The sequence below is a fragment of the Zootoca vivipara genome, chromosome 5 (assembly GCF_963506605.1).
Source record: "Zootoca vivipara chromosome 5, rZooViv1.1, whole genome shotgun sequence".
Taxonomy (NCBI): domain Eukaryota; kingdom Metazoa; phylum Chordata; class Lepidosauria; order Squamata; family Lacertidae; genus Zootoca; species Zootoca vivipara.
In genome coordinates this window covers 45539588-45556015 of record NC_083280.1, presented here as the reverse complement: position 1 = coordinate 45556015, position 16428 = coordinate 45539588, and the positions used below count along the sequence as shown (strand labels likewise).

The 16428-nt window shown below is 42.2% G+C and overlaps 1 protein-coding gene across 4 annotated transcripts in view; it reads right to left on the bottom strand.

Annotated features, from left to right (window-relative positions):
- Positions 1 to 16428, bottom strand: part of NEURL1 (neuralized E3 ubiquitin protein ligase 1) — a 71552-nt gene that overhangs the window by 15264 nt on the left and 39860 nt on the right. For 3 of the 4 annotated variants that reach the window (XM_060274718.1, XM_035133362.2, XM_060274717.1), the window contains exon 4: positions 9314 to 9994. In XM_060274718.1, the coding sequence (XP_060130701.1) occupies positions 9314 to 9994 (681 nt within the window). Of the gene's footprint in view, positions 1 to 9058; positions 9995 to 16428 lie in introns of all 4 variants that reach the window. The other variant, XR_004693686.2, reaches the window with a different exon arrangement.

The following is a 16428-nucleotide window of genomic DNA, read 5'->3' as shown; positions in this document are numbered from 1 at the left end:
TACCTCACAGGGTTATTATTAGGAGAAAGTGGGAGAAAGAGAACCACCTATAGGTCACCAACCTTTTTGGACTAGTGGGCACATTTTGAATGTTTAGAGAGTGCTGGGAGAGCCAGTCATGAAATGGCTACACTAGGGGTGGAACATAGCTTAATATAAAATTCGAGAGACAACCAGCTCTGACAACCTTATGCTTACCATGGGAAGAGAAGCTATGTCCTGCTGGTCATGGCTATGGAAATCACACAAAACTTAGACGTGCACAGAAAGAGAGAGAGAAACATACACGGAGGCTGTTGCTGTCTAACCGCAACAGGGGGCATTCCTCAGTATCAGGAAAAAATACACAAGGTCACCACACTATACTGACTCATTTCAGAAAGTATTTGTACTTTTTAATCTCATAACTTTCTTTCTGGGAGGGCAGGAGACTTTTCTTTTCCTGAAAGCTCAGAGTATTGGTCACCTGCCCAGGGGCACCAGTGAAAGCCTTCCTGGACACCATGGAACCCGTGGGCACACGGTTGGCAACCCTGACCTACACAGAGAAAGAAGTGGGTTATAAATAAACCAACACATTATACATATAAAATAGTAAGATTTGGCATTGACATTAGCTAGTTTGCAATTCTGGGCAAGAGCCTGGAATCCTAACTAGGGATTTGAACTGCTAGCACCATTATTATTTGGGAAGATACCCACCCATGCTGCTTCGCACAGCTCCTTTTTTGGCTACCAAGAAGCCCCTGTGGCTGGGACAAGGGGGCTGGTGGAACTGGAAGTATTGAGATGCGTGTTATTCTAGATATCTGAGCTGTGGAGTGAGAAATAACTGTCATACCCAAGGTTCAGAAGACCAGAGGTTTGCGTCAAAACACCCTGTGAACAGTATCTGCATTCTGTTTGCTCTAAACACATCAATCACACATTGTGCTTCTGTTGCCCGGCACTCACTTATTTCTGTTTACATGGAAACAATCGCCATGACACAAGCCTCACGTAATTGCATACTTAAAAAAAAGTCAAATGAACAGAATGAGCATGGCATCAGGTGTGATGAAGAAACATTGACAAAGAGAAGGCTCCAAAGCACAGTGGCAGAACATAAGTTCTTTGCGCAGAAAGAGTCAAATTCAGTCCCTGGTACCTGCAGTTTAAAAGGATCAGGTGAAAGGTAACGCGAAGAAGATCTCTGTCAGTGACCCTGCAAAGCCATTGGCAGGCAGAATAAATAGGCAATGCTGGACCAGATGCACAGGTATAAGGCAGCTTCCTATGTTCCTAAAGTACAGTTTTTGCCTCCGTCTCAGCAAGGAGATGCACAGGCTAATGTCCTTGCATCAGGAGCTTAGCCAGCTAAGATGTGAGTGTTAAACTGGACCATATGAGGCATCATGGGGTAAATTTATCACCAGGTGCAAATGATCTTCCCTACAGAAGCCCTGGGAGTTAAGATCAGAAGAGGGTCCCTCTTAGTTGTTCCAGAGGTTTATGGGGTATGTAGCAGCCCAAGAGAATACATTCTCAGTGGCAGCCCCTAAACCGTGGACCTCTGCCCCCACAGAGGCATATCTGCTGCCTTCATTATACAGCTTTTGGTGAATGCTGAAGATGCACCTCTTTACCTTGGCTTTTGACACCTGAGATGTATATTTTTGGGACCCACCTTTTTCTGTGATTGCAAGTTGATTTACACTGTTTCTAACAATGTGTTTTAATTGTAGCCCACCCTGGGACTTTAGCGTAAAAGGCAGGAAATTAATAATACCAATACTATTATTACTACTCATAATAATAACACATTACTATGGTGGAACAAATCCCAAACTTATTCAAATTCTCCTTTTTACACTCCTTTTAAAGGAAAAGAAGCATCTCAAAAGTCTGGGCTTGGCAATCCTAACAGAGAACTGAAAGCAGCAGTCCCAAATCCATTCCTGAACCCTACTTTATAGGCCAGGGGAGGCAACGGGGTCCAAGCTGTGTTCCAACATTTGTTCTTTGGAAACAAAGCTTATGACAATATTAGGCTTTATGGTAACTGTTTCAACTCTTTGCCATTGCTGGTTTAGCAATGTGCTATGTTGATTTTGCCATTTTTAAGGGGAGAAATGGCAATAAAATAAGTAATGCTTCCCATGTAACACTGCAAAATGCCAAGGTCATTGAGGACAACATTCTGAGGAAAGGCAGCTGTTTCTAATGGACCGTTACTCAATGTCAGATTTTGGCTAATCATGGCAGAATCCTTGGCTATTTTGTTCTGGCAGCCAATGCAGCTCTGCTGTGTGTGTGTGTGTGTGTGTGTGTGTGTGTGTGTGTGTGTGTGTGTGTGTGTGTGTGTGTACTGATTAGCATAAGTTCAGAAAAGCGGGTGGGCAGGATGGGCAGAGAGGAAGGTGGAAGCGATAGCTTCTGGCTCAAAAGCTGAGCAGGGCTGACCATTCCAAACCAAGTTCACAGGCAGATTTTGTTTTCATTAGAAGGCAACTGTTGCTCTCCATTAAAAAATACTACTTACATGAATTCTGTATTGCTCCAATTGAAAAGAAACAAAGCGTAGAAAGAAAACTGTCCCATCCATACAACCTGATCAAAATGACTTGATAGACCAGGCATAGGCAAACTCAGCCCTCCAGAAGTTTTGGGACTACAATTCCCATCATCACTGACCACTGGTCCTGTTAGCTAGGGATCATGGGAGTTGCAGTCCCAAAACATCTGGAGGGCTGAGTTTGCCTATGGCTATGATAGACAATGCTTTAATGTCAGAGCAACCATTCATGGCTACCTCCCACTGAGCTGCAGCCATTATCCAAGGGTCTAGCACAGGCCTGAAATTTCACTGAGCCCTTGTAGGCACCCAAGCTCAACATGTCTGATAGCACTCCACAGAAATGGGTCACTACAAACAGATTTTTAAAATCTGTTTTAGAGGCCACACATGTGGGACAGCATCCTAGCAACCCTCTGGAGAGCAGCTCTATAATGCTAGCGCATACCTTATCATAAGTAATTCAGAAAGGGAGCAGTGTTTTTGCCTACCGGTTTTCACAGCAGAGGCCATCAAATACGCAGTGCAGCCCCATTATGGCTCCACATTGCAAAAGATCTCCACTTTTCAAGTCTGGTGGTCCTCCGGTACAGTGATGTCTGATCCAGGAGGCCCCTCCTTATGTTTCTATGTAATGGAACAGTGTTGTTGTTGTTGTTGTTGTTTTAACCAGGCGCTTCAGAGCATTGAAGGTCTTTGGCATGTGCCCGAGAGGCCCATCAATGCAGTACTTTCTTGAAGGTGCCTAGAGCAAAATGTGGAAGCCACAAATGTGGAAGACTACCACAATTCATAATACGTCGGGACGGGGAGGAGCAACACAGGAAGCCACTGGCCCATATGGTTCAGCATGAGTGGCAGCAGTTCTCCAGGGTCTCAGACAAAGATATTTTCCAGAGCTACCTACAGATCCCAGGGATTGAACCTGAGACTTTTTGCATGAAAAGTAGGTGCCCTACCACGAAAACAATGGGACAGTATGGTCAGCTCAGGGCAATCTGTGGTGCTGCAGTTCCTTCTTTTCTCTGTGCATCCTGCTTACTGCTTCTAGGAAACTCAAGGCTTTCTAAGTCATTTTAGAGTCTCTTCTCTAAAAGGGATGGTCTGCTGCAGCCCTGTGCATAACCAGTGTCTGCTATCTAAATGTTCTTGGAGGCAGCCTACCCCACACCCATTCCTCCAATCTGTTCAAATGAAGGGAATTGTATTGTATATTGTAAACATCCTAGCAAGGGAACAGATCTCATATACACACAACAAAGAGAGAGACATTAAACAGCAGCCAAGAAGTATACAAAACAAAAGACTTCCTCTCATATTTTTGACCTAAATGAGGCTCCATATGCAGGGAGCAGCATGGGTGATATACCCGTGCATCAGAGAGATACCAATTTGCCTATCTTGTGGCGACGGCAGCAGCAGGAATGCTGGGCAGCTTCACATAGTGGAATCAAGGAGCCTCCATTTTAATTCCCCATAATGCTCCCAATGTACTGTTGCTTCAGGGCATTCTGGGAAATAAAAATGGCAGCCCATTTCCCCTAAAAAAAGGGGGGGAAATTCTAGCAAATTAATATAGCGATTCCCAGACCCAGGACAGGCCTCAGTGGTGGGTTTTGTCAGGTTGGTAGGGCAAACCACTCCCACATTCCCCAAAAGAAACCGCTGATTCTGCCCCCACACCCATCCCAGAAAGGGACTCTAGCATGGAGGGTAGCAGGGCTTCCTTCTTTTGCCTCTCATAATGGTCCTGATCTAGCATTCATGAAAAAATGGTGTTCAGTGGCAGCTGTGATTGCCACTGCTGCCAGGAACATACCTCCTAGACTCTGGCGAGATTCAGTTAGAGATGTACTGTACACATTCATACAAATGCAGTCAAAGTGTTTGTTCACATTTTCAAATCAGAACACACAAAGAGCTGGAACCCATGCTCCAGGCTGATTGCTCAGAGAGATCTTAAGCTGCCAAGATGGCAGAATTTATGATGGCCAAGAAGGTGCAAGTAATATTTTTAGAGCACCGAGGCCTCTGTGCTCTCAGTCCAAACAGGTATCTTCTCCAGGGTGGAACTCTGGGAGGAAACATGGAAAACACACACACACACACCAGGTCTGCAAGCTTGAATAAGAACTTGGCTATGCACAGTACAAGGTGGCTAGCCTCTCACGTCCACTGTCACAAAAAATATCCACCCAACCCTCCATCCTTGGATTAACTTTGCACTTTGAGAAAGTTAGTAAGAGATGAATGAATGGCTAAAAGCATGATGTTTGGGCCATGATTTTTTTCAATGCAAAAGATGTAAACCTGCTGACAGCACAAGGAAGGGGCTAGATTGATTGCTGAGGCAGCATTCAATCCACTGGTACAGTGGCAAGACCAGGTTCACTGGGATGCACTGTGTGATTATGATTAGCATTAATGTATGGATAACCTTTCACATAAGTCTCAAAGGGGGGGGGGTTAAAACATTGCCCTGCAGAATCCCATATCATAACTGTCAGGGGGCTAACAAGCACTTTCCCAATACTACTTTCTGAACTCAGTCCCATAGGTAGGATCAGAACACAACCTCTTCTCACCCCGCATGCACCCTATGCTATCCATGAATCTCCTCTTGAGGTTGAGGGAGCCCCCAGAACAGATAGAGGGGGGGCATGGGAGGAGGAGAGAGGGGTGACATTCTGCTGTGCAAGGAGAAATCCTTGCACTAATAGAACATCCACCTTAGGTCGAACACAAGCCCAAGGAGGTTAAGACAGCCAGAACATCAGGATGGACTAGCACTTTGCTCAGAGTTAATTTTACTCTCACTAACTCACTAACAGCACATCAAAAAGTATGATGCTTTAAAATTTAGTGCAGATTTTGCTGGAAGAATCAACCTGGTTGTTACCAGGAAGTTTAGTCCATTTTGTCACTTGCATGTGTGCAGAAAAATGTATTCCAGCATTTGTGCAAGAAATGGGGAGGCTTTGGCTGCCATGAACAGGCACATCAAAATTCAGAGAGGATGATAAACTATCTTGCTTCCAATTTATTCAATATACAAAGGCATAAGGGAGCTAATACATAATTATTGCTAACATCCTATTTCATCCAGAGCTGTTTTATTATTCTGATGGAGAAGACAATTAATTTTCAGTCTCACAGAAGTAGAGAACATAAAGTTTATGCCTGGTGTGTAAGTCCCTTGACTATAACTTCATATCATTTTTGTTTGTCAAACTCAATCTGTTAATTTCTGCTTTCTCTTCATTTCTAACTTTTTCAACCTTAAGTTCAGTTCTTCACATTACCACAGAAGTGGAATATGCACTTTTTAAATATAATATTTGAATTTCTATACACATTATTTGGTTGAAGAACAGAATCACAACATTCAGAGAATTTCAAAGAATAGCTACAGTTCATCTGTTAGTAAGTTTGCATTAAAATGAAAACTGAACAGACTTTCTCCCCCATTTCAATCATCTTGTGGATTTTGTCCACCATCCATGCAGCTGCAAGCAGACGGGCAACTAGAAGCAGGGAGGGGCACCAGAATTTATTTTCCCCTCCCCATCTGCAGAGTGCTCTACCAGCTGGTGTGATCAATAATTCCTGGGTCAAGGATAAATTCAGATAGGAGGGTGAGTTTCTAGATCACACCCACATGCAGCAGCCTCAGGTACTTGCAAAGGTGGCAATTGAAGAAATTCCTTATACCAGTGTGTGATGTTTGCACACCTAGTCCAGTATAATGTGCTCTGACAGGCATCATTTAATCACAGAAGTGTAGAATTGGAAGGGACCCAGAGGGGTTAGTACTCCATATTCTCAAGTAGAGGTCTTTCCCATCACATGCCACCTGATTCTTTCAATGGAAGTACCATTGGACTATGTTCTACCACAAGACTTTGGTTTCTCCTGTCTCTGCACACATGACTCTTCCTCAATATTCTAGGGAGACCCACGCAAGGAAACAGTCTCCCATGCACATCGTTGAGTCACATGTCCATCTGCTTTGTGGTTTAGATGTACTTAGCTCAGTGGTGGCCAAACTTGGCCCTCCAGCTGTTTTGGGACTACAATTCCCATCATCCCTGACCACTGGTCCTGTTAGCTAGGGATCATGGGAGTTAGTCCAAAAACAGCTGGAAGGGCACGTTTGGCCACCACTGACTTAGAATGTGCATCCCCATCAGAGGCAAATAGTTGTTAAATGCAACTGATGGCCCCGTACTTATAGCTGGATTGAGGCCATTATTTTGAGAGGATAGGTTATCTAGGGGGAAAGAACAACTAGACACCAACACAATCAGGATCAGAAGCAAGGAATGGAGAGAGTGGCAAAGAAAAACGACACCCCTGAAACCTCTGGAACAGATAAACTATAAAGATGTTGCAGGGATTGAGTCCTAATACGATTATTTCCCTGCCGTCTGGGGATTAGCAATCTGTGGCCCACCACATATTGTTGGACTCTAGCTCCCAGCACCCTCAGCCAGAATGGCCAATTGTGACCACATCTGGAGGGCCACAGGTTGTTAATCCCCACTTTAGTTATTTCAATGCCACTGACTATGAATGTTTCCAGGGGTGATACCTAAACCCATTTCTGAATAGAAAAAGCATTGTTCTCCAAACAATTTAGAAGCAGCAACTCTCTCTCTCTCTCTCTCTCTCTCTCTCTCTCTCTCTCTCTCTCTCTCTCTCTCTCTCTCTCTCTCTCTCTCTCTCTCTTGCATTCTATCCTTTACTAGCAATATTCACAAGTGACATTCCAGATGAAAAGGCATTCTTAGCATAATTTAAGGAAACACATTAAGAAGGAAATGGAAATACTGAGGAAGCCAGCCCTAAGTCTCTTCACATTGCATGTTTCTCCTCAAGGAAGGCTCCCCATCGTCACAAAAATTGTAAAGGGGCAGATTCCAATTTGCACTAATTTCACTTTTAAATGATGCTGAAAATGAAGATCTGCTCAGGGTACTATATAATGTCAGTGCACAGCCCTTTAGCAGGTGATGATTAGACCCCCTCGGGAAATGCTTGCTAATCATTTTCATTACTAATGTATACTTAGCTTACAAGAGAAGAAAAATAAAAATAAAATTGAGCCTGATGGAATGGCTCACACAGCATTTAACACAGCTAATGCCTTTCTAAGATGCACTTGAGGCATTTTTTTAAAATAAAAAATGTTTTTAGACATATACCAGAAACCCCAAAGCTGCTGCTTCCAAACATATTTCTATTAAAACACTAAAGTGCTGTCTGCCCTGCAGTTTTCTGAATACTTTAGGCAACGAAGTGCCTCAGATGATCTGCCTGCTACATTTCTGCCTATTTAATGAGTTCATTTTCCTAAACACAAAATTAAATACATGGCTCACAAAACTTGGGGGCACCCCAGAACAAATGCTACATAACGGAAGAGACCCATTAGGCACATTTATGTGCATTCATTGTTTGCATTTGCCAAACTTCTCTTGTGGTGTATTCATTTTAAGCTGCTGGCTAACAGCATTTTTCCAAGATAACACAATTGTTGCAAGTCTTAAGAGGGGTGTTTTTTATATAAGGAATGAAGCTGCTTCTGTGATGAACAAAACTACACAGGTTTCACCTTCTCATAATTGATCTGTGGCATAAAAACTCACTATTCCTGAGATATCTCAGACGTATCAGAATGAATGTATTCATTCATGTAGACCCCGAAATCTGGTGAATCTCCTCAAAATCCCAGAACTACTTTAGGAAAAGGGACATGACATTACCAAGGATACCCCCTCCTTTTGCAGAAAAATGGCCCACCATTTCATGAACACTTTTCCTTTCCTTATTAACTCATTTTTAAAAGGCTCTTTAAAAGCTGTGTGCTCTACTTCTACAGTGCTAGGGAGCACATTTCCATTTGGTGACTTAATGATATTTTTTACTAAGTAGTATATACACTGTCTAAATCATTATCATCATCACAACATGCCATTCACCATTCCCAAAATGCAAGTTCACTTGTTAGCTCTGTTCTTTTTTTGGCATAAAATTAGTGTTTGGGAGAAGCTATAAAGCAGTAAGGACTAGATTTCTCAGAGCAAATAACTACTTTCTGGAATTCAAGTCATATTAGACAAACATTGGTAACAAGCCATAAGAATGAATACTCATAATAGTATTTCTATGTAATATATTAAACTGCATGGCTGAATTCTTAACTTCACATTTTATAGCAACATAAGGAAAAGTTAGGCTGTTTACTTCAAATGCTATCACACTTACAAGCCTTGCTCATGAACTATAGCACGGCGTACCTCAATGTTAAATGTGTGAGATTTTAATGTTATAAAGCCATTTGCTTCTTTTCTTTTTTTGCTGAAATGCTGGCTGCACATGCTGTTTAAATGAAGCCAGTGGTCAGCTATATTATTTTCTTTCAGTCTGTTCAATTTTGTGGGTAATAGGGAAAAAAGAGAATGCGAGTGTCTCCATAACCCCCAATAAATAAAAATTACTTACCCTTTTCCCCATTGGAAAGTCACCACTGGCAGTCTTGATAGGATGCCCTAGCTGGAACTGCAGGTATTGAGAAGCAACCCTGCTTTCTCCATTCTCTCACCTCCAACATCCAGTGCAAACAAGACAGGACTTGCCACAGAACCTACTTTGCCTTTTCTTTGCTCACCCCAGTGCTATATTCTAGTGCTACCACGAGCCCACTCAGCCCAATCCACCCATTTATGTAACACTGCATGTGGAAAGAGGCACACATACCCAGGACACGGATTTGCATGACTGCTCCATGTAAACCAAAGAACATCCACAGTGGCTGGGAACAGTCCACGCACACCTGCATGCCGGCGTTTGCTCCATTGTGGCTCAAGTGCAGTTCGCCTTCTGAATTCACCATGAATCCCAAAATGTCTCCACTCTGGAGAGGCACCAGCACCCTACAAACTGCCCAGAACTCTTTCCGGTCAACCAAAGACTCTGGATTATAAGGAAGGTCGCTGGGCCTCAGGGTGCTAGGGTCACAAGTGGTCACCCCATAAGAGAGTGTCCCAGTACGTGAAGTGTTGGATTTATTAATCTTGACAAATATGGTCTCGTTGATTCTAAGGGGCCTGCTGGTGAAAACCAAAGTTCTCTCTTCTCGAGCATGCTCCAGGCGAGCCACTGTCTGGTCATCCAGGATTTTAATATGGGCTCCCCTGAGCTGATGGAAACGGAGGTCACTTTCAAGCTGGGATGGGAGCAGGTGGGAATGTTGAGAGTTGAGGGAATTCTGTGGAATGGGACACATGGCAGCCATGACATGGAAGTTCTCCTCCTGGAGGTTGAGGTCGCAAAGGCTCACGGACAGACGGGTGTCCTCGGTCTCCCTGCGTAGTGAAGGCCGCCGGATAGCCGTGAAGGATCTTGGACGGAGACAATCTGGAGGAATAATTTCACTGTCTGAAAATCAGAACAAGAGAGGGAAGAGATCACCTGAGGAAAATGTGAACGTCTAGTTTACATTATCAGTTCCTCTATGAGAAATGCAAGCTTTTGCTGTTACCAATATGTTTCCCCTTTTACAGTCAGATCAGTCCATTTTCCAGTGAAATTGTCTCTGTAAACATTTCAAGTACCATTTCAGGCAGACTCTCTCTGAGTCAGTATCAGATATTGAGGGGGGGGGCAACAATTGGAAAAATGAATCAGATGGTAAATAAGCAGGATCCATCAAGAAACCACTGGCAGATTGCTGGAGAGCCCTGAAAAGTAATGAGTTTCATGGTAAAAATGAAAAGGACAGCTGAGCAGGTATTTGGCTTTAGCATTTTGGAAAGAGGAGGGTGAATCCACAGCTATGCTTGTCCAAACACCTTCTCTTTCTTTCCAGCTGAGTGGGGAAAGTGGAGTTATGCCATATAAAAGGATAACTGATTCACACAAAGTGGTCTTGCAAATGCATATCCAAGATTAGAAGAATGGCTCTAACTCCACTTAGAAGTTGTGAGAAATGCCTAGTTTACTGGTGGTTGTTTACAGTGTTGATGTACTTTTAAATTTACTGCTGTCCATAGGCTGAAATCCTATACCACCTGGGAGTAAATTCCATGGCACTCAACGCGACTTCTGGGGACATAGGGTTGGATCTAGACGATCTCGCTTAAGAGTAGATCCACTGAAATCAATGAGGGAATTCAGTTATGACTTACTTAAGTCCAACTGATTTTAATGGGTCTACTCTAAGCAGGACTAAGTTGCAGTCCAACCCAGTTTTTTAAATAGTATTTTACTGCATTTTTATTATAGTTTTAAATTTTTGTTATCGGTTCCATTTGGGTGCCATTGTGGCAGAGAACACAACTCATTAATTTATAAAAGAAATGAATAAACATTTCAGATTCATTCATTCAGCAAAACTGAGTTGTGATTAGTACAACTGAAAGTAATGGAGTGGGACTCAATTGTGGCTAATATAAATCTCACTGACTCCAATAAGATGAACGTCACATGTTATGTCCTCTGTGTTTCCCCCCTCAATATACTTCAGACTGTATTTGTTCTAGAGTTTAGTACAGAGGATAGTGAGATTGGATCATTATTTTATCTGGATTTCAGGTAAAGTTTCTCATGCATTTTATCTACTTTTTATTTTTATTTTATCTTGTCATATTTGCAAAAGTAACAGAAAGCAATAAGCAAAAACTAAATCATCACCATCATCCCACATTAGCACAGGAAAAACGACAACAAAAAGCACTACATATAGAATGCAATGAAGAACCTTCAAAAGTTTTTTTTAAAGAAAATCATGGGAAAAAAATTTGAACAGACTTTTTAAAATACTGTAACTCAGTTTTTTTTTTACTAGCTTCCTAAAACAGTAAAAAAGATGGAGCCTGGCAAATATCATATAGCCAATGTGATGTTCTCCTGAAGTTGTTGGATACGTCCCACCAGCCAATGGCCAGGGATGATGGAAAGTGCTATCCAATAACATATGGAGGGCACTATTTCAGCAGAATTGCAACTGACATTCCACACTTCAGGAGTACTTTTTCTATGTATACAATCTGCTAGGTTATATGTACATTAGTGTGTGTGGCATAGTTGCTGTGGGCGGGGCCATAACCTTTACAATGGCCAACTCTACAATTCTATGATTCTATAACATCATTTATGACCCCTGGTTATTTGTGTAAGTAATATTTTCATTAGCAAAACCTCTTTTCTAGCTGTATGTTTTAATGAAGGGCAGGCACGACACTATTAACACCATCGTGCTATGATGTCAGTTGATTTGTAGGCTTCTCACTGAAGTCAGCAAGACACCTCACCAGGGTTGTTGTATTGCCAGCCTTTTTGTTTCACTGAAGTACTTCCCTTAGGACCACAAAAGTGTCTCAAGTGAGTGCTGACAGGCAAGCCATCTGTCTTTGATTTGGTTTATAAAAAAACATTTCAGCTACAGGGCTTGTTCACGCTTATGGTTTACTCCTAAGGCTAAGTAATTAGTCTGTTGCTCACTATAAGCAGAAGTATGAATGCAGCCATTCAAGGACAGCTGTCACAATTCCTTAGCAATTCCCCACCACCACCCCTGGTATGAAGTTTGGATTAACCTGCCTTATCCAACTCAGGGAAGTTGTCTGAAGCCTAAATTAGACATCGTTCTAATTGAACAGTTAGCAACCACATTTGGGTGTTGTTGTTTTTTAAAAACCCAATACCAGGTCTGTTTTCATCCGTAATGGCAGTGTCCAGTGAGGGTCAATTTAACCCCTTCCTCCTCAGCCAAACTCCACACACTTACGCTCTGCAATGAGCCTTAGGAGAAAGAAAAGCCTCCACTGGGGCTAATCACTCAGAGACCTGGTTTCCACATGTAGCAGCATGGAGTATTGTTCTGCTTCAAGTGGGGTGGGGGTGCTATTTTTGAAAGATACTTTTTAAAACTCTCTTTATAAAGAAAATTGTAAAATATCAGGAACTGAGCTAGGTTGGGCTGATTTTTATCCTTGTTGCACTAGTTGTATAACGGCAGGGACTTTAAACACGGGGAAACATTTAAAAGTTGCAGCCCTCACCTGTAACCTGAAGTTTAGAAACTTGGGTAAAGACTCAGTAATTAAAAATTTAGAGATGAATTACCGGTAATTAAAACAGCCCATTTTGTCAGCTCAGTATTCTACAATCTCATTCCCACTTTATGAGGTAAGAAAGAAGTGATAGAAATCAGGGGCGTAGCAAGGTGGGGGCAAGGGGGGCGGGCTGCTCCCAGCTCTGTGTTTTGGGGGGCAGCACGAGTGGCGACGGCACCCCGCTATGTAGCACGCATGCACAGCATCACTACATAGTGCTGCAGGCGTCGCACATAGGGCGCATGCGTCGTATGTAGCAACGCTGCGCATGCACGCTACATAGCAACGCCCCGCCCCCAGGGGTGCGTAATGTTTGCCGCTCCGGGTGCCCGAGCAGCTTCCAATGGCACTGACAGAAATCTTAAAAGGGTAGGATACATCCTACCACTTGATATTGTGATCACCTAGAAAAAGCATATTGTTGTCTACCCCACATCACATTCAGACAGTATTTGAGTTCTGAAGCACCATGCATACAGGTTGCTAGAAGAAAGGACACCACTTCTCTGGTTCAAAATCCAATGCTAATGTAAAAATCACTGGACCCACCGGCCTGGGCAAGGGAGAGTTAAATCTTCCTTCTCCATGCACATGAAAATTACACCACCACCCCCCACACACTTTTCTTAACAACAACACATGGGGTTGCTAACCATGCAATTATAATTGTTGTTGTTGTTTAGTCGTTTAGTTGTGTCTGACTCTTCGTGACCCCATGGACCAGAGCACGCCAGGCACTCCTGTCTTGCACTGCCTCCCGCAGTTTGGTCAAACTCATGTTCGTAGCTTCAAGAACACTGTCCAACCATCTCGTCCTCTGTCGTCCCCTTTCTCCTTCTGCCCTCAATCTTTCCCAACATCAGGGTCTTTTCCAGGGAGTCTTCTCTTCTCATGAGGTGGCCAAAGTATTGGAGCCTCAGCTTCAGGATCTGATCTTCCAGTGAGCACTCAGGGCTGATTTCCTTCAGAATGGAGCAATTATAATTACTGTATTCTAACACCCTGCATGACCCTCTGCCTTTGCTTGCAGTGCTCTGCATGCAAGGTGAGAATGGCAGGGCTACTGAGACAGTGGGACCTTTGCAGAAATGGAGCTGTGACCCTGCCACTCTCTAAAACATTGTCCCTGTCTTGAACCAGTTCAGTTAACAAGAATGTATGGAGGAGCAAAGCAATCTTCTGCACTGAGATTATTAAAATAATGCCTTGGTAATGTAGATAAGACATTACAGCACAACAAGAAAAAGCAATGATGCAGGGAAATGTAACACCAGAATGTTGAAAGCCATGATTACTAGAAAGAAGCAAGACAGAACTAACAGATTCAACAGCATTATTGGCAATTTGTGTCAGATCTGGTATAATGAGAACTATACAATTATTATAGAATAACCAGATTGACTGTGTAAAGGGCAACCGCAAATATATTGATACTCAAGCATGGGGGCATCTAAAGTACAGAAACTATCTACTGATTGGGTGACTGTACTTTCTATAATAAATAACTGCAGAATACTTTCCATTTCATAACAGATACACCAGTTGCCAAAATGTTTGTGAGCACTTCTGATTATTTTTAATGGCACCAGGAAGGATTCAAACTGCTACTTCAAAGACGCAAGTTTTCCATGCCAATGTTCTAACTCAGGAGTCTTATTCTGCATCCAATGTCAACCCAAAGGGCATGTTCATAATTTTCAAGCTTCCTTCATGCCATTTGGCCAATTTGGCTGCATTTCAGGAACAAATAAATGAGTTTGCACATGTGCTTAAATGCTTTTCTGCAGATACCATCTGAGACTCTCAAAAGCATTCACTAGGAAGCACAAGAGAGATGGTCGGATTATTAACATTCATGGACATGAGCCAAGTGGCCCAGAATGTCTTCCTTGTAACAGGAGCAATTTAAGTGATACCAGTTTTTGCCCGAATAAGTGCTCATTCCCCAGGCAAACCTACTGCAAACGCACAAGTCAAAATTTGGAAACTATATTAAGATATGCACTTTTTGCTTATGTGTAAAAATTATATTACAGGAAAGTAAAAAATAAAATGCTGAAGACCTAAGATGAATCATTTGCTAGTCTTATCTATTAATGTCAATTTAAATGTTATTTGCATCAGGAACAGCTGCAAAACAAATAGCTGAAACAGCAGCTCTAATCTGTAACTCTAGCTCCAAGGGCTGGTTGAAAGCAGAAGGGAACCAATGAAGGGCATCTATAGCTATCCAGGCAAAAGGATGCGTCTGAAAAGCTCAACAATTTGGTGAATTTGCATTGTATGTTGGGCTGGTGAGTGCTTGAGAGAGAATCTTGACAGGCCCAGCTGGTAACTTTTGTTCATCAGCGATACACATAAAATTATGTATGTATGTATACTTTTGATACAGGAACTGCACTTGAAGCATGCTCTTGTTGTTACAGATTGATTGTACACTCAGAGGCCTCTGCATGAATGCTTGCTGGACAAGTTCACTTAAGTCTGCAAATTTCTTGCCCCCTAAACGGCCTATTTAGTCATCTTTCCTTCATGTTCAGACTGAATTGTTGCCTATAACCTCATAGAAGTGTTAAGAGGAAGGATGAAAATATGAGTTATATTCATATTAAATTCAACTTAATATAGGTGATTTCTCATGTTTGCCTTTTCCACCTGGTTCTCAGCCAAATGTTTCCACTTAGCTGTGTTTTCTAATCTGTATTTGCCAACATAATTAGGTATTTGTTCATTGGTATTTTACCTGACTGATTCCTGAAAAAAATTGCAAAGGGAAGGAAACTTGTTTAAGCTTGTATTTTAATACCTTTCTTGCTAATATGAACATGTAGTGAAAATATTTTGATATTTTGATATCCTATTTAATATTCATATTTAATGTCCATACGATACCTGCCAGGGCTGTCACAAGTTCTCATTCTTTGTGGATAATCTCACACATTTTGGTTAACACAGACTGGGGTGTGAGAACGTAATCTATAAAAAGCATCCTGTAACATTATAAAGCTTCTTTCACCATGGTACAGTAAATATGGGCATGCAGCTGCAGTTCAGGTAGCCAATGGAGCTAAATGATCAAGTTCATGCCCACTTGTCAAATAAAATAGTGTTCTAAAAAACAACAACACAAAAAACACAGAAATATGCATTTATTTATTGGAATCTGTTGGGGTTGCGTAGGTCACTCTTGGGGGTTTATCCCTACTTCCTTGCTACTCCCAGTGCCAAATATAATCTTTGTGAAGCTAGCTAAAAGGCACCTGGCTATTTCAAACCTCTAGGATTAATATACAAAGGCTGAAGAAGTGCAGAAGTGCAGGAAACCAAGAGGCAAATTGCTGTGATTATGTATTTTCTTATGTTTGTAACCTTTCAAGATGGGACTTGAGCAGAAGAAATGTGGATTTCATCTACATCCATCCAGGCACTAACCAGACCCAGACCAGCTTAGCTTCAGCAAGATGGTGGCCTGCTGTGCTGTGAGACCATCTCCTAGGTGACATGTAGTTGAAGAAACTGTACTTCCAACCCCCATGCTCAAGATGAAAACATTTTGTAGCACTTTTCCAGTTTTTATCTTGAAAATGATGGAATGTATTCAAAACAGATGAAGATGCTTGATCTCAGTTGTAGATCTAGTGATTAGAAAGAGCCACGTGTGATCCAGGGAACTTGCTTCTCACCTGCTTGTAAATCCTACGCCCCATCCTCTTATCCTCTTAAAGGTAAAGGTAAAGGGACGACCATTAGGTCCAG